This window comes from Neofelis nebulosa, chromosome 8 (genome assembly GCF_028018385.1).
Source record: "Neofelis nebulosa isolate mNeoNeb1 chromosome 8, mNeoNeb1.pri, whole genome shotgun sequence".
In the NCBI taxonomy this organism is placed as follows: domain Eukaryota; kingdom Metazoa; phylum Chordata; class Mammalia; order Carnivora; family Felidae; genus Neofelis; species Neofelis nebulosa.
The window spans coordinates 82,673,301-82,692,659 of NC_080789.1; the positions used below are offsets into that span (position 1 = coordinate 82,673,301).

Here is a 19,359-nt window from a genome sequence, read left to right on the forward strand (position 1 = left end):
GGTTGCAGAGTTAATGAGACTGTGAGGCTTTTCCTGGAGATGCTTTCTATTTTTAAAGATAGATGTGGCCTTGTCTTAAGCCAAGACATGATCTACTTTACAAAGAGTTCCCCACGAGTGATTTTCAGTTAATATCTTTAATGTAAATGACAGGCACAAAGATTTAGGAAGGTGCTGGGGGGTAATACCATATTAGGAATCTTGTTGCCACGGCTATTATTTTGACCCCAGACTTTACTGATAAATTTGGATAGGACAAAATGTATACAGGTGAAAGAAAGGAACTGTTTTGGATCTAATCTTTTTCTTTGTCATCTGAATGACATCAGTCTTGAGACTATTCATGAATAATACCTAAGTGCTTACATGTGTTTCACTAATATTTATTTTATTTAATAAAGGGCTGATCTTCATTAGGAAGTTTTATAAGAATCTATTAAAATACGAAATAATTCCAAGACTAAAAAAATAGACATAATAGTGCATATATTTGGATATGTCATATTATACACATAAATTATAATAAAATCAAAGTTTATACCATGAGGTTTAGACTGTATCAGAATTTTCTTCCATTTATTTTTGTATTTCTACCTCTTTTCAATCACATAGACTCTTGGAGAAATGAACTTTAGCAGTGAAACTAGAGTTGAGGTATCTTTTATTTTACATTACTCCTTAGCACTTTGCTAGGACTCACTTTTTAAAAATTTATAATTCTTTATATATTGGCTTAGTGTTCACAGATACCTCCAGGTAAGTTTTCATGCTCAATATACATCTAAAATATCCACAAATATTCTAGAAACATGAAACTTCAACTGAGGAACAGCTTAAAAGACCTGGGATTTTTGACATAATTGAAATAGGAATGAAGGAATTTCCTTAAGTACATTAAGGGTTCAGAGTTTTCTGTTTCCAGGTGCAATTGCTGGTGTCCAATCAAGATGTAGATAACTACAAGCAGATCAAGGCGGATCTAGACCAGCTTCGACTCACTGTAGAAAAATCTGAGTTATGGGTTGAGAAGAGCAGCAGCTATGAGAATGGAGAAATGGGTGAAAGTCAAGTAAAAGGTGGTGAAGAGCCAATTGAGGTTCGTTTTCAAGATATTTTTGGAAATAATGATTTTTCAATTTCTTAAGTCATATGCCATCTAGCCAAAGTTGTTCATAAAGAAAAATTTTATTCTGAGTAATACAGCATCAACTTTTTATTTGCCAAATCAGTTAACTCCCTACACCTGTATTTTGGAATTAGTTCTCTCCAATTGCTATCACTTCTTAGCTCATTTGCCTACTTTTTCACTCTCTCTCCTTTTCACGATACATCCGACAGTCCAGGAATCAGGACAATAGGATGGAGTCAGATGGACAAAGAAGGAGTGGGTCCTAAGCATAGACTTGAATAAAGAGGTGAAGTTTTGTCACCACCATTCACCGTGGCTGTTTACTGCCAACCTGTAAATTATTCCTTTCTTTATTGCATATCCTTATATAATACATAAAAATAGCTAACTGGAACAATCTGCTTTAGTGACAGCATGAAAATAGCAAAATTCTGCATTGGCTCTAAAGAGTGGTAAGATGGTGATCCTATGTCTTCTGTTGTATAGGTTTTAGTTTTCAGTGGGTTAATTAGTTGCCGTTTTCACATTTCACTAAATACTAAATAACCGTCTAAAGTTTTTAAAACTGTATTTTAATGGTAACACTTAGCAGACCAATGCCAACATCATAATCGATAAGATATTATTTCTTAAATGCCTATCTAGTGTTTTATTTAGTTGTTTTTTAATCTGTAGGAATGTAGACTATTTAGGTAGGGTCTGCCTACCACAGCTTCTCTGTTTGCTGGAATACCCAAAGTATTGTGTAGTGAAAGGTGAAGATGGAGTGGGAAATAATTTGAGTCCTCAACATGTGGAAAGGGAAGTTCCTCTGGTGGGTTCCTCTGGTGGGTTCCTTGTCTCAGGACCACTTACCACTAATCTGCACAAAACTTTTGACTGAATCTGTTAGCACCTTTTTCTGTGATTTTATAATGTAAGTTACTAGAATGTAGAATTTCTACTCCGTATAAATTTCTTTCATGACCAGATTTGTTGTTGTTGTTGAAGTAGAGTTCTTCCATAGCATATTTAAGAAATAAGAGGACATTTCATATTAATTTAGTACCTGCTATACATCAAGTCTTAAAGCAGACATTTTCATACACGGTATCTCATTTTGTATGTTACAACAAACTTTGGAGAGAGTTAGATCACATTTCTAAGGATGAGTCAGCTGGAGCTCAGAAAACCCAAGGATTTCGTCACTATTAGGCAGCTCTGCGTGACTCAGCTGAGATTTTAACCTGGGTCTTTCTGATGATACATTCCAGGCTCTTTAGTGTAAGACTGCGCTTTCTGATATAATATTTAAAGGTAATAAGAGATGTATTATGCTTTCACAAGGTTGGAATACCTCTTCCTTTTGCAAATACATAATTTGTACGTGTTCTAGGGAATAAACATAACGTTGCTTCCCCTTCCAGAACATTGGATTTTTAAAAATAAAGAACAGCTCTAAACCAGAGATAAAAGCATTATGCTCTTTGTAAAAGTTTGCACAAAATCAGTTAAGAGTATAGGTGAGATGTTCCATGAAAGATGTGAGTCACTAGTCTGAAGTTTAAGTTCCTAATTACTGAAAGAAGTAGAGAAAGACCCTCTATCGTAGTGAATATCCAGGGTACCCCCTTCTCAGTTTAATAAGCAATGTTTTGATGTAAGAAAGGAGAAGGTGTTTGATTGAGGATGCCTTCAAAATAAAACTGCATTCTGTGTGGGTTATAAATCTATTTTTCTAGGGATTTCAGACGAATATAAGTCAATGAAGCTGGAATTTATTTATTTATTTGTTGAGCACAGGATTTATCAGTTCAGAAAATGGTGATAATTTTAGGCACTTGAAGCAGGAAGTGATTTAATACAAGCAGTTATATTTTTGGAAAGTCTGGAGGTGTACACTTCGGAGGCTGCCCCTGGACTATTGATTTCAAGGTCAAACAGTCGTAGCTACGATTCAGAGGTCAAGAAGCTTCTTTGGTTGCTGCCGACACTGCTGCTCCAGCGCCACTGACTCACACCTGAAAAAACATGTGACCAGATAATGGAACACTCCCGTCTATCAGGATTTTCTTCTCAGCCCTTACAGACACAGAAAGATGGCCTTGAATGGATAGGGTATTGAGAGCATGGGTTTTGAGGTCAGATACCCTAGAATTTGCCACCAAGTATACGTGTGACTTTGGGCAACTTATTTTAATTCCCTAAGTGTTTTTTTAATAGTCTATTCAGTGGACACAATAATGGCACTTAGCTCATGGAAATACTGTGAAGATTAAGTGAGCAAGCTGTGCACAAGGCGTGTCAGTGAAAAGGACTCCGGTGGGAAAATATAAACAATAAGGTGACATGTTATCTACCAACACGTCAAGAAGTAAGGCTTCAGCTTTAATTCATTCATTTCTCAGTGTGGTAATTATTCACAAATAGACTTAATTTTGAGACTGGTCTTTTCATGGTTGCATCATGGCAGCAGCGTCCTAGACATTATGCCCCTGCGTGACAACACCAGGAAGGGGTATCTATGATTTTCATGCATTTCTGAGTCTCCTGTTTAGGAGCAAGAAAACCTTTTCCAGGCATCCCTTAGTAGGTTCTATCTCATGTCTACTTGACCAAAGCAGGGCCACATGTTTACCTCTAAACCAATGGATTATAAGATTAATTCAGACTAAGTAATAGATGATCCTTAATCTCCAGGATACCCTCCCCTAAATTACAGTGGGAAAGGATAGATAGTAGAACAAAAATGAAATCTACTATCAAGAAAGAACAGCTGATAGCATCTGCCAAAGTCAGTAGTCAGTGAATGCTTGTTATAATTATTATTGGTTTTTATGTACAGCATATTGTGCTGTTGACTATGATGGATATCGAATTATGAAATCTTAGGGTTAAAATATACTCATAGGGGTATCAAGTCCAATTCCTGTGTGATATTTATTTTCTCTCTGAATACCTCACATGAAATATTTCTTAAAACCAAACCACCCTTCTGTGATGGCAAATTCAGTAGCTCTTGAGGTAGCACATTCTACTGAAATGAACACGTAGTTTAAGAAATAGAATATTACCAGTAAGGAGTCCCTGCAGTCCCTCCCCATATCCCAGAAGAAATCATTCTCCTGACTTTATGATTATTCCCTTGCTTTTCTTAATGGTTTTATCACACATATTTGTATTTCTGGAACATGGGGCATTTGGGTGGCTCAGTTGTTTCAGTGTCTGACTCTTGATTTCAGCTCAGGTCATGATCTCATAATCTATGAGTTGGAGCCCTACATGGGGCTCCACACTGGACCTGAAGCCTGCTTGAGATTCTCTTTCTGCCCCTCCCCTTTTCATGCACACACACAAACTCCCTCTCAAAAAATAAATAAAACAAAAAAATATGAAAAATATTTCATTTAGTCTGTTTTGGGTATATTTTTGTCCTCCATCCTTGTTTATATATAGCTGTAACCCATTGATTTTTTTCTAATATATATTAGAATGCACATTGCATTTTATGCACATGTTTATCTAGTTAACTGTTGGTGGACATTTTCATTCTTTAAAGTTCTAGCATTTTTAAAGAAAATTTGCTACCAAAAGAAATGCTACTTTGAAAACTTTTGTATGTCACCCGATGCACATGTTTAAGAGACTCTTCCAATTAAAGACTTAGATGTGAGACCTGAAACTATAAAAATCTTACAGGAAAACACAGGCAGTAATTTCTTTGACATTGGCTGTAGATATTTTTCTACATATGTCTCCTAAGACAAGGGAAACAAAAGCAAAAATAAACTACTGGGATTATATCAAAATAAAGGCTTGTATTTATTTTTTAAATGCTTTTATAGTTACTTTTATTTTAGACAGAGAGAGAGAGAGAGAGAGCGAGCATGAGCAGGGGAGACGGGCAGAAGGAGAGAGAGAGAATATTAAGTAAGCTCAGTGTAGAGCCCAACATGGTGCTCAATCCCACGACCCTGGGATCATGACCTGAGCTGAAATCAAGAACTCGGACACTCAACCAACTGAGCTACCCAGGTGCCCCCAAATAAAAAGCTTTTAAACAGCACAGGAAACCATCAACAAAACACAAAGGCAGCCTACTGAATGGAAAATATTTGCAAATGATATATCTGTTAAGAGGTTAATATCCAAAATACATAAAGAACTTATACAACTCAGCACCAAAAAACCGAATAATCCAATTAAAGGTGGGCAGAGGACCAGGGTGCCTGGGCAGCTAAGTCAGTTTTGCATCTGGCTCTTGATTTTGGCTCAGGTCATGATCCCAGGGTCATGGGATGAACCCCATGTCTGACTTTGTGCTGAGCATGGAGCCTGCTTAAGAGTCTCTCTTCCCCTCTCTCTCCATCCCGTTCCCTCTCTCTCTCCCTTGTCCCTTCCTCCTTCTCGTACTCTTTCTCTCTCTCTAAATAAAAAAGAAATCTACTTAAAAAATGGGCAGAGAGCATAAGTAGACATTTTTCCAAAGAAGACATACAGATGAACAGCATGATAAGATGCTCAACATCACTTATCATCAGGGAAATGCAATTTGAAGCCACAATGAGATATGGCCTTACATGTGTCAAAATAGCCAAAAATCAAAAAGACAAGAAATAAGTGTTGACAAGGATGTGGAGAAAAAGGAACCCTTGTGAACTGTTGGTAGCAATGTTAATTGGTACAGCCACTGTGGAAAACAGTATGGAGGTTCCTCAAGAAATTAAAAATAAAAATACCATATAATCCAATCATTGCACCAGTGGGTATTTACCCAATGAAAATTAAAACACTAATTCAAAAAGATATATGCAATATATGCCCCCTTACTTTTATTGCAGCATTATTTACAGTAGCCATGATGTGGAAGCAACCTAAGTGTCCATTGATAGATGAATAGATACAAAGATGTGGTGTATGTATGTGTACACACACACACACACACACACACACGAATATTACACAGCCATAAAAAAGAATGAGATTGTGCCATTTGCAACAGCATGGATGGACTTAGCATTATGCCAAGTGAAATAGGTTGGACTGAGAAAGATAAAAACCACATGATTTCATTCATATGTGGGATCTAAAATAAAACCAATGAACACACAAACAAAAAGCAGAATCAGATCTGTAAGTACAGAGAATAAACTGAGGGAGAAAGAGGGGATGGGCAAGATGGATGAAGGATAGGAGATCTAGGTTTCCAGTTAGGGAAGGAATAAGTCACCGGAATAAAAGGCACAGTACAGGGGATATATCAATGATAATGTAATAGTGTGGTGTGGTGACAGATGGTAGCTACACTGGGTATCATAATATAGAGAGAAGTTGAATCGCTATGTTGCACACGTAAACTGATGTAACATTGTGTGTCAACTATCCTCAAATTAAAAAAAAATTAAAAAGAGACTTCAGGATATATATTTAGGTGTAAAACACCTAGTGTGTTTACTTTTACCAAATAATGCCAGTTGTTTTCCAAAGACCAAGTGACACTCCCTCCAGCCATATATGAGAGTTCCTTATCCTCATAACTGCTGGTTTTTTCGCTTTTCCATTTCTGACAATTGGGTGCATTGACACATTTTCTCTGTTGTGATTTTGCTGGCATTACTCATGAGGCTGAGCATATTTTCATATGCTTATTGGCCACTTCACTTCCACTTCCATTTTAGATTAGGTTAAATTTTGTATGGGCAAGTTAGGTCCTACCAATCCATGTATACCTACTACTGAGGCTAAAAATATTTAAAAAAATTTTTTTAGTATTTATTTATTTTTGAGAGAGAGACAGTGCGAGCGGGAGAGGGCAGAGAGAGAGGGAGACACAGAATCTGAAGACACAGACTCTCCAGGCTCTGAGCTGTCAGCACAGAGCCCAACGCAGGGCTCGAACTCACGGACTGAGAGATCATGACCTGAGCCGAAGTTGGACGCTTAACTGACTGAGCCACCCAGGCGCCCCAAGGCTAAAAATATTTTTGACTGCAAGTCATGATTATCCTATCCTATAAGTTCAAACTTGCATACAATCTTTTTCATCTGTTATTTCTTTTTCTCTTACTTTGTTGTATTGGTAAGATTTTTCCAGTATAATGTTGAAAAGATAATGTCTTGCTATCCTTGTCTTGCTTCTGATCTTTAAGGGAATAATTTTAATACTTCACTGTTGAACATAATGTTTATTATCCATTTGTTTTGTAGATACCCTTTATCAATTATAGAAATCCCCTTCTATTTCTAGTTTGCTAATTTTTACCATGAATGGTTATTGGCTTTAATTAAATACAGTGTAAGCATTTATCAAGATTATGTTCTTTTTATGTAATCTTAATCTGCTAATTTTTAAAAAGTTTTCATTGAAGTTCTAGTTACTTAACATATAGTGTAATGTTAGTTTCAGGTGCACGATATAGTGATTCGACACTTCCATACATCAGCCAGTGCTCATCACAAGTGCACTCCTTCATCCCCATCACCTATTTCACCCATCCTCCCCTAATCTGCTAATTTTTAAGAAAAATGTTTATTTTTATTTATTTTGAGAGAGAAAGAGAGCACAAGGGGGAGGGGCAGAAAGAGAGGAGAATCCCGAGAGAGAGAGAGAGAATCCCAAGCAGGCTCCCTGCTGTCAGCGCAGACCCCGCTGCGGGGCTTGTGGGGTTTGATCTCACGAACCATGAGATCATGACCTGAGCCGAAATCAAGAGTCGAATGCTTAATTGACTGAGCCACTCAGGCACTGCTAATTTTAATAGCATGACTCATAAATAGAGCTTCTACCATAGTAACCTTGCATTCTAAAATAAATATATCTTGGTGATAATTTTTACATTGCTAGATCCAGTTTGCTAATATTTTGTTTAGGATTTAACATCTATGTTGTCAGTGAGACTGGCCTGTAATTTTCCTTCCTTGTACTGTTCCTGTCAAGTGTCAGTAGCAAGGTTAGACTGATTTCATAATAAAGTGAGTTGCAAGATCTAATCCTTTCTGTGCATATGATTAGATATCTATTCCATAAATGTTTTTAAAAATACTTTTTATAGTTTATTTATTTATTTTGAGAGAGAGAGAGCGAGCATGAGTGAGAGGGAGGCAGAGAGAGAAGGATAGAGAGAGAATTCCGAGCAGGCGCCACGCTGTCCGCATGGATCCTGATGTGGGGCTTGAACTCACAAACCATGAGATCATGACCTGAGCTGAGGTCAGACACTTAACTGACTGAGCCCTATTCTGTAAATGTTTGACAAAGCTTATCTGTGAATCTGCCTGGGCCTTGGATTTAGTTTGTGGGAAGATTTTAACTACTGATTCAATTTCTTTAATGGATATAAATTAATTCAAATTTTCTATTTTGGGTCAGTTTGTTTTATTTTTCTGGCCATATGCTTTAGTTTTCAAATTTATTGGCCTAAATTTATTGATATTCTTTCATTATGTTTTAACATTTCTTCTATCTCTTTAGCTTCAGACCCCTTTTTTATTCCTGATACTGTTTACTTGTGTTAAATTTTTCTTTTGCCCCTTTTGATTTCACTATTTGTGTTGTATACTTCTGTGGGTTCTGACAAATGCACAATGTCATGTGTCATCTTACCAGCATTGCACATATTTTGATCATCCTTTTTAGTGAATCCATTTTTGGCTTTGTTGAGCTTTTGGTTTGTTATTTTGTTATATTTATTCTGCTATAACCTTTTATGTTTCAGATTTTAAAAAATTTAACAGTATAATTTCCTTCTAAGGAGCTGCATTCCACAAATTTTGACAAATGCCATTTATATTATTGGTCAATATTAGATATTTTAAAATTTCCGTTATGACTTCTTCTTTCTCCCAGAATTACTTGGAAATGAGTTCTTAAATTTCCAAATGTCTAGACAAAATTTATCCCTTTTTGTTATTGAATTCTTAATTAATTAACTTGTGGCAAGAGAACGTGGTTCTGATGCCATCAGTTATCCAAAATTTGTTGAGACTTGCTTTTTGGCCTATTATATACCATCAGGTTTTGTAAATGTTTTATGTGGGCTTGAGAAGAATGTGAACAGGCATAGGGTTCCTTGTATATGGGTAGTAAGTCAAGCTTATTGTGTTTAAAATTTTTCTTAATGTTTATTTTTGAGAGACAGAGAAAGACAGAGTGTGAGTGGGGGAAGGGCAGAGAGCAAGGGGGAGACACAGAATCCAAAGCAAGCTCCAGGTTTGGGGCTGTCAGCACAGAGCCACTACAGGGCTTGAACTCACGCACCATGAGATCATGACCTGAGCTGAAGTTGGACGCTTAACCAACCCAGCCACCCAGGTGCCCCAAGCTTCTTGTGTTTGAATCATTTATCTACTTACTAATATTTTTGTTTTCTTGACATATCCGTAATTGAGAGAGATTTGTTGACATTTCCACTACAATAGTAGGTTTATGAATTTTTTCCTGTAGTTTTATTAATTTTTACTTTGTATGTTTTAAGGCTATTTTTGTTTGCTTGGTTTTCTTCCACTTAACTTTTAAAAAAAATTTGTGTATAGTTGACATGTTTTAAAAACTTTTTTAATGTTTATGTGTTTATTTTGAGGGAGAGAGAGAGAGAGTACATGCACACAAGCAGGAGAGGACAGAGAGAGAAGGAGAGAGAGAATCCCAAGCAGACTCTGTAGTGTCAGTGCAGAGCCTGATGTGGGGCTTGAACTCACAAACCATGAGATCATGACCTGAGCCGACATCAAGAGTCAGACACTTAACCAACTGAGCCACCCAGGTGCCCCTAGTTGACATGTTTTAAGGCTATTTTATTTGATGCCTATAAATTTAAAATTAGTTTTTTCTGGGAAAACACCTTTTATCGGTTGAAAGATATTTTCTCTCACTTCTGATGATAATATTTCATGTCTTCAGGCTTCCGTTGGTACTGTTGAAAAGTTTGCTGTCTGTTGAATAGTGGTGCTTTAATTCTGAAACTGATTAAGTATATGTTAAAATTTATGATTGCTTCAATATCTGTTAATTTCTTTTTCATGTTTTCCCTACCTGGGACTTTGTGCTGAATTGGAATAATTTTTTTAGACTCATATAAGTCTCTCTTTAAATATGTCTTATCTGCAGTCCACCTACTGAGTTTGTAACTTCAGTCATTATATTTTTTCATACTTGCAATTTGATTTTTAAAACAATCCTTTTGGTCATTTTTGATCATCTTTTGTTGCTTGCTAATTTTTGTGATTCCATATGGCTATTTTTTAGACTGTGTATAATAATTCCAGGATCAGAATACCTTGGGTATTTTTTTATGATTCTCACTCATGTTGCCTGTTTCCTCATATATTTGGTCATCTTTGATTATGAGCTCATACCTTTTTTTTAATAGACTTTTTTAGAGCAGTTTTAGATTTAGAGAAAAACTGTGCACAGAGTACAGTAAATTCCCATATACTTCCCCCATGGTCATATTATCATTAATATGGCACATTTATTCTTCGATAAGCCAATATGGATACATTACTATTAATTAAAGCCCATAAGTTTACTTTAGGTTTTACTATTTATGTTGTAAAATTCTATGGCTTTTGACAAATGCATAACGTCACACATGGTATCACACAGAATAGCTTCACTGCCCTAAAAATCCTCTGTGCTCCACCTGTTTGTTCTTCAGTTGTGAAACCCTGAGTCCGGGAAACCACCGATCTCTTTACTGTCTTTATTTTTTTGCCTTCTCCAGAATGTCTTATGGTTGGAATCGCACAACATACAGTTTTTCGAGACTGGCTTCTTTCATTTAGCAGTACACATTTGAGGTTCTTTTATGCCCTTTTGTAACTTGCTAGCTCATTTCTTTTTATCACTGAATAACACCCCATTGTTGGATTGACAACAGTTTATCCATTCACCTATTGAAGGACATCTTGGTTGCTTCCAGTTTGGGGCAGTTACGAATCATGCTGCTGTCAACATTCGAGTGTGGGATTTGAGCTCTTATGTTTTCGACTTCGGGCATGGGGGTTGAAATTGGGCATATTTTCCTCCTGAGTATTTGTATTTGTGATTGCCTTGGCCTGATGCCAGGGGTCGCTGCTGGCCTGAGACCACGATGCTTTCTTCTACATCTGTCTGAAGGCAGGAGTCTCAGGTTTAGTTCCCCGAATTTGACACTTGCTTAGAACTGACTTCATCTGTGTTGCTAGCATTCGCATTTACCTTCAGGAAACCTTATCATGTTGCCTTGAAGCTTAGAGTTCTGATTTGGTTTCAGGTTACTTTTTTTCTTTTCTTTTCTTCGTTTCTTTTTTTTTTTTTTTCCCAGTAGATGGAAGATGGGGTTTTGGAGTTCTCCTTTGTTTTCTGTGAGCCCAGAAATGTACTTCAAATAGGTTCTTTATCTAGGATGTAGCTGTTTTGTAATAGGAGGGTCGTTTGCAGTTTTAAATTTGCGACTCTTGCAGGAGTCCATGGGAATGTGTTTACTTAGATATTTAGTAATTTAAAAAATTTATTATGAACTTATATCCTATGGAACTTTATATGTGTAATTCCTCTGAAGGTTATGTTTAATCTAGAGAAAATTTCATTTGCTTCTGTGAAGCACTTTAGGTTGCTTTATTTTTTGTAACTGTATTAAACAATCTTTTTGGCTTTGGACCTTTGAGGGCCCTTTAATAGTGGGAATTCTAGTCACAAATGTTTTTTTTTATAACTTTTTTAAATGTTTTATTTATTTTTGAGACAGAGAGAGACAGAGCATGAGCAGGGGAAGGGCAGAGAGAGAGGGAGACACAGAATCTGAAATAGGCTCCAGGCTCTGAGCTGTCAGCACAGAGCCAGATGCAGGGCTCAAACTCACAAACTGTGACATCATGACCTGAGTTGAAGTCACATGCCCAACCTACTGAGCCACTCAGGTGCCCCTCTAGTCACAAATCTTAAGTGAAAATGGGCTTGTCTTTGTATGCAGGAGCTCAGGAGAATTCTTTTTTGTTTTTTGGCTTTGACCAAGCCAAGGCGAAGTCAGGTATCCCTTTGTTCTTCTTTGGGCCACATCTTTTCCTGGTTTATTATTCTGGATATCTCCTCTAAGAATTCCTGGTTTGAAGGCAGGGTCTCTAATCAGAACTCCTGTCTTCCTTGGGATTCAGGCTTTGTTTGCTTTCCATTGTGTGAGTGAGACATATTTAAACTCAGTCTCCAGGTTATAAGATACGGACAGATGCCCTGAGGGCCAGTCCTGTTTGAATCCAGTGGTTGACTACTGCTTGGAAATTTTGATGAATTTTTATGTTTTCTGGCCTCTATTTACTTCCTTTTTAAAATTTTTACTAAAAAAGGATTTTTTTTTCCAAAATGGGATATTTAAAAGGTTTTATCTATCACTTTTAGATGTTGTACTTGGAGGGGTTTCTCCACACTTCTACTTTGTCATATTGGACAGTTCTTAAGTTTTCTTTAAACTCTTCAAACTCTTCTTTATTTTGAGCCCATGCATTTGTCCTTTTAATATCTGTTTACTGATGTAGGTTTGAGGCAATGTGGACCATATCTGAACTGTCTCTGTTGGATTACTGTTGTGCCTCTCTAGAGCAAAATCCTTCTTTTGAACATTCTGCTTAAAGTGTAATTTCAATTTCTTCCCCATCATGCCTATGTAAGCCTTTGTACACACCTAAACTTCTCATTTCCCTCCTTGAAATTCAATATCCGCAATCAGAACTAATGTTCAAGATATGGCTCTTGTCCTCAAAGAACGAACGTATACCAAACAGTGTGACAAAATGCATGATTAAATACTGAACTGTGTTTGTAAAAATGAGGGAGGAGTCACCGTGGGCCTGAGGACTTGGAGAAAGCTACACTGTTTTGAAGGGTTGGGAACACTTAATTAGCTAATAGTTTAAAGAATAGTAGCAAGAGAAGCAGAGTTCAACAGGAATAAGTGGTCTGTATTTGAAGTGTCTGGAAACCAGGAGCCTCTGAAACTTCTTGGGTTCGGAGGTGAGTATACTATCTTGGAAAGTTTAGTCTGACAGAACAAGAGACTAAAGGTGGGGACCAAGTAGGAGCCTCTTGCTTACATTGAGGTGTGAGGTTATACAGGTATGAACTAGGGCAGCAGGGGTAGAAATATATATACATAGGTGGGTAGATTGCAAAGACAGGAGAGTTTTGCATTTATAATAGCCTAATACAAGGAGAAAAAAGTGAGAAACTACAAAGTTACTAACATACACAGCCAAATAAGCTATGCTTTGCAATGAACCAACTGCCAAAGCTCGTGACAATTTATTGTCAACAGGGTGAAATATGTCACAATATCAATGGAAACAGCCAGTAGCAGGCAGCATGCACTCTAGCAGGCCAAAACAGATAATAATCCTTTGTTGTTCAGTAAATCTTTACAAAGGGTCTAAACACAGAATGATTAGCATTGTTTTAAAATGGCTCATAAGGGTCTTTGTGCCTGCTTAGATATCAGAAGACCAGATAACATTAATGTGATTCTTTATTTTTAAACGTGGTTCTTCATCTTAGTAATAAAACATGTTTCTTATAACATAACATGAAAGGTTTTTTTTTTTTCTTAATGGTAAGATACCTTTACCTTGGGCCAGAAATGTGAATTGACAATCCATCTACTAATACTAACAAATCTCAGCATATGATCCCAAACTCTCCTATTATTGTAGTTGATTCTCTTATAAATAGGGCAGAGGATGGGGTGGATTTGGTCGTTAGCAGCTATGAGTTTTATTACCTGTTGTATGTTATAGTTTCTTTTATTAAACTTATTTTCCAGGGCATTAGAAGACTATACTCTCCTTGTTGAAAGATTAAAGGCTAGAATAGAACAAGTTGCCAAATATCAGTAGTATTACTAATTCATCACATTCAAATATGTGTCGAATTCTAAACATAGGAAAGAGGGATTAATTCAGAAAAACATATTCAAAGGGGTTAAGTCAGGATTGCCCTTCACATCCATGCATTCTAGATTTATATCTGCCCATTTAATTTCATAATTTTCTATTCTTTTAATGGATGTGTAATGTAAAGAACAGAATTAACTGAAAAATATCCTTGGATTTCCAAACAACAAGCTGGCTGGACTGTTTTGGAGGTCAGAGTAGGGAGTGTGGGAGGCAGTGTCTTCTCTTTTGAGTGTCTGCACCCAGTTCAGCTTCTGATGGGCAGAACTATGGCTCTGGTCCTCAGCCAGAACTGTCCAATTTCTATGGACTCCTAGGTGGTGTTCCTGATACATTCCTATAAACAGTGGGCGCCTAAATCCAGACAGCCTAGTGCCCAAGACGTTAGTGTGCACCTTCATTGGTAGATTTGCTCTTACACTTGCCCCATAAGAAGTTACTACAAGGTGGAGTAGGAGCAGTTGCTCAGAAATCTAGACCCATGCTGCTGTTTGGCATAGTACCCAGCCCCTACGTGGGGTGATGGAAGGATGGGGGACACGTGCCTTTCTTGCTGACACTTGGCTTGTGCTTTCCCCTTGCCCAATGAAACTATTCTTTCTCTATGCTAAGGGATGCTATGGAGTCACCCTGGGCATGTGGTAATCACAGAGGAGTCCACGTGGTGTGAGAGACGTTATTCCTCACTTTATCTCTATGATTATTTTAAACATAAGTCCTTGAAGATTTTGCATTTCACTGGGAATGATACACTCTCATTATTAAGGATTTTTGTTCTCTTAGCATCAACTTTCCTCATAGGTATTTGAATTTTCATTTGCAGATTTATCTTAGTGAGAGAATGAATTTAAATCTTTCCTGTCTTCTCTCCTTCCTTTTTTTCCCTTCCCTCCATTGTTTTTTCTCTATTTCTCTCTGGGCACACCTTTCTCGTCTCATGGTTTTTCTATTACCTCCATATGCTATTATTCTTTAAAAGCAAAAACTGGTTTCCATTCTTTGCCTACTGCTTCTGATCTTTTTTCTCTGATAAGCAAGAAGGCAAGGAGGCAGATCCCTCTAGAAGGATATCTTGAAAGAAAATTGTGCTTTTCCAAGTGTTAGTACTTTGATTCTGCACAGCAGGAAAATAGTTCTACATAAACTTTGTTTCTTCAACAAAACTTCTGATTGACTAACTCTTGACAAAAGCAACGGGTACAATTTCTAACCTTCATGACTTGGTACAGATGGAGTCCATGTGCTTTAGACAGAACCTTCCTACATGTCCTGCCCAATGAAGGACACTGTGACATTTGCATTAAGAACTTTTGTCCATTGATTTCGGGGCATGCTTTCCTGAATTTTCCTTTTCTGGAATTTGTTTTCTTATCTCCATTTTTTAAACTTTGCCACAGACCTTGTTGTATATTTATTTCATTTGTTTATATAACATTACATATCCTGTCTTTGCCTCTGAGCAAATGCTACTGAAGGTGATTGCTTAGGTGAGTGCCACAAAAATAAGTCCTTTCACAAGATACCCATCTGAAAATGAATTTTTGGTTTTGAGCCAAATGCTACTTTTATACATCCTCATTCCATTTGGTTATAATGCAAATTCTTAAATGTAATGCTTACATCCCCTGAGTTTGTTTCTTTGAATTACTTCTACTATAAGAGTCTTTTCCCTTCTTGTCTTTTGGCCTACATTTAAAATTAATGCTGTTTTAGGATAAACTTAGTATTTCCCTTCTTGTTATAGAGAACAGTTCCTGTCTTGCTATTTTTTTTTTCACTTTGCCATTTGTTCGCAATTTCATGTAAGTTGTCAGTGAGAATTCTAAGTTTTTATGTGGTTTCTTTTCCTCAGCAAGTAGCTTATAAGAATATGATAGAAGTTGATTCATTCACATTAGAGCAGATGTCATTGGACCAGGCACTAACGTTTCTGTAACGCTTGCTTGCTAAAGAGTGAGTCTAAAAGAAGGTGCTGATGGCTTTCCCTTACATTCTGTGTGTACATCCCCCTTCTCACAGCTACATCAGGGAGTGTTGTGATATGATTGGTTCTAGGGAAGCATCTCAGGTATCAGACACAGTCTCTAAGGACTCTATTATATTGCTGTTTTCATTTTCTGTACTGTGCTTTGTTATTCTGTGTCACCCTGTTGACAAAAGGGTTGCCTGTCCTTTCTATGTTTTATATCACTGGTGAGGATTATATTAAAAAGTATTATAGTATAAATAAAGTATTGTAAAAAGTGTTATATATTGCTATGCTGTAATGGGTTCCTGATGCATTTTTATGAAAATAACTATGAGTTTACATTGAAAAGACCTGTCATCCATTTATTCCGTTTTCCTAAATTCCCTCCAGTGCCCTCTAGTGGCACACCCTCTTTTGGTACCTTATTTATCAGAGATATAGATGGCCAAGGAGATTTGGGATGTTTTCTAGGACATCTGATTAAACATCATCAAATACTAATTAAAATGCTGTCAGATGAGTCCATATTGTATTTGTCTTGGGACAAAGGGAAAGGAAATGGGTTTGGGGTAAGGTTAGGAATATGTTTTTACCCTCTAGAAGGGAAAGTATTTGGATTTGAGTTGAAGGAAGTCTGAAGGGAAGTTATCTGCCAGTGATGGTGGACACCATCTCTTCTGCAAACTGTAGATCTTGGGCCAAGTCTTCAAGCAACCTTACATGTCAACCAGAAGCAGAAACTGTCAACCATGACCCCATAATTGTCCAAATTAGCTTTACATCCAAGGTCAGATAAGTAGATCTAGGGTGATTTTAGGGATCTGCAACCCTCTAGAAGTCTTCCTAAATGACTGGTATATGACATTACTCTTAGATGGGAGGGAGAAAAAATGCCATCCCACAGTGAGGTTATCATTCAGTTGTCTGAGGAAGGTGACATATATTATGAAGGGCTTTAAACTAAATTATAATAAAAAAATATTGATTATTAGATTTTTTTCCCCATGCTTTGGAAGAATCTGGGAAGGGAAAAGGAAGGCATTTGACTTCTGAAGTTGGGAGGATGGTGACTGGTAAATGGTGCCACTGATTCAGTTGAATAATGGTTACAGGAAGAGAAGGCTAGGGATACAGATGGTGAGCAGAATGCTTTGCAGTCTTGCTGACTTGACAACATTGCTGAGGAGGGACATCCTGTAACTTCACTGGGGTGGGAACAAAGAAAAGACATGCACTGAGCTATTTTAATAATGCAGCTGCAGATGCAGGCAGTTCTACATAGTAGGATTTGGAAGGTTTTTGTTGTTGTTGTTGTTGTTGTTGTTGTTTTACAAGCATGATTGCCCTTGTGGAAATTAAGGAGCCAGATTCCCATTAACTGGTGCCAATATTTAATTCATCATATAGTTCATAGAAAATTATTTCCCTTCATGATTTTTGCTATTGATATAAAAGCATTTCCTTGACTGATGCAAGATAAATTTTGGGGGTTAGCTCTATTCAGAACCAGTATTTGTTTAAGTATTCGCTCTTTGAGTCTCTGCCTAGAACCTTGCTCTCCATCCAATTTCTAGAAATGTCTACATCCTTCTAGACTATTCTTGCTATATTGTTTCTGAACCTACTGCTTTATGTTACAGTGTATGCTCTGCAATTAAAAATCTACCTTCCTCTATAAAATCACTGAATTAAGCAGTTTCCCATATTCCATTAGAGGAAATAAATTCAAATTCTTCTAGATGATAGGAAATAATTATAGTAAAGTGCAAATACTTTTGGAGAGCCATTTTTGTTTTTCATCACTGTTGCCAAAAGGGTAATTGGGGTATCTACTATGCGCATGGCTCTATTCTTACTGTTACTCATTTTTTTTTCTGAGCCTACTCAGCTTTGGGGCTCTGCATAAGTTACATTTCTACCTTTTGTAGCTTACTAATATTTTGTTTACTAGAATGAAGGCAGGGATTTGTAGAGTTGACCACTAACCTAAGATCAAAGTTATATAGGATTTAAAATGTATAATCAATTTCTGCCCTTTCTGGAGGAAAACTTTTGGAATACCTTGACTTAGAGCATTTTGGCATCAAAATTAAAAAACTCAAATGTGACTGTAATTATACAATTTCCATGTTTTTTAAATCCCCCGATCTACTTTGGAATCATCCAGATGTTCTCTGGGTTAATATTTTTGTTCCATTTAATTACACTGAATTATTTTCTGAAATTAAAAGGGGGTTGATTTTGAATTCTCTAGTGCTGCCTCCTTTTGTTGACTGCTGGCAATTTTAAATTAAAATAATTATTCTTCATAATTCCCATACTTAGGGAGTTTAGCATTGTCCGTGTCTTCCCCCAGGCTGAACTAAAGACCATAGATTTGTAATGTAGTACATTTTGCCTGAGATTACTTTTCTTAAAACAAGACAGCTGCTTTTCCTTCAGGTCATTGTTTGAAAAAATAGACTTAAATATACCTGCCAAAGCTTTGCCAGTATTTTCAACTGATTTTTTTTTTTTTTTTTTTTTTTAATAAAGGTGACATATATCAGAAAGATCTCCTTTCCACCCTAGGAGATTTGTCATTCTTTACTCTTGTAATATCTTAATCCTAGTTTGTAGTACAAACTTGGTTGTCTTTAATTTTCTTCTCTTCCAGAAAAAAAAGAACATGGCCTTTTAAAAATTCAACCTCCACGTTTAAGAGACAAAAGAAATTTAATTATATTTCTAGCTTTCGCAATTTCAATTTTTCATCAATAGTTTTTGCTATCAAATAGAAACTCTGTCTCATTCTCTGACCTCCTGTCTTTTTCTATCTAAATGGTTCCCATTCATATCAGCAGTTGGGCTCCTTCCCTCTTCTGCACTGGCTTCACTTACATATATAGCTTGACACTTCCTCCTACAACTTTTTAGGATTTACTTAGTGACGTCTTATAGACAGTCTCTCTCGCATTCTTTTTTCTCTTTTATTTACCTGTGGTGGAGGTTGGACTGCTTTCCTTTCCCTCCTAGCACCTATCTATTCGAGGATAGATAGATAGTGATACCATCCTACAATCCAACAGCAACCTTGTGAATGCTTCTGTTCCCTATCTGTTACTTTCTGCAATTATAATACTATTGAGTGAAAGAGATAAGGTGGTCAGAAAGGTAGAAAGTAATCTTGAAGACTATCGTGGCATGATAAAGAAAAGAGAGTGGGGTTTAAAGAAAATAGTAGTGAACTACAGAATCAAATGCTAAAGAAAGTTTTGGTAATTATGAGTCATTGCACACAAAGCAATTTTAGTACAGTGTGGTAGAGAGTATTCTTTTCTTTTAAAAAAAATTTTTTTTTAAGTTTATTTATTTATTTAGAGAG

At 36.7% G+C, this 19,359-nt stretch overlaps 1 protein-coding gene across 5 annotated transcripts in view; it reads left to right on the forward strand.

Moving 5' to 3' along the window:
- The window catches only part of ITPR2 (inositol 1,4,5-trisphosphate receptor type 2), a 493,421-nt gene that overhangs the window by 192,476 nt on the left and 281,586 nt on the right, over nt 1-19,359 (forward strand). For all 5 annotated transcript variants that reach the window (XR_009265827.1, XM_058743294.1, XM_058743295.1 and 2 more), the window contains one exon: nt 923-1,096. Coding sequence is in view for 4 of the 5 variants with exons in the window: in XM_058743294.1 (XP_058599277.1) it covers nt 923-1,096 (174 nt within the window). In the remaining variant the exon portion in view is untranslated. The remainder of the gene's footprint in view (nt 1-922; nt 1,097-19,359) is intronic.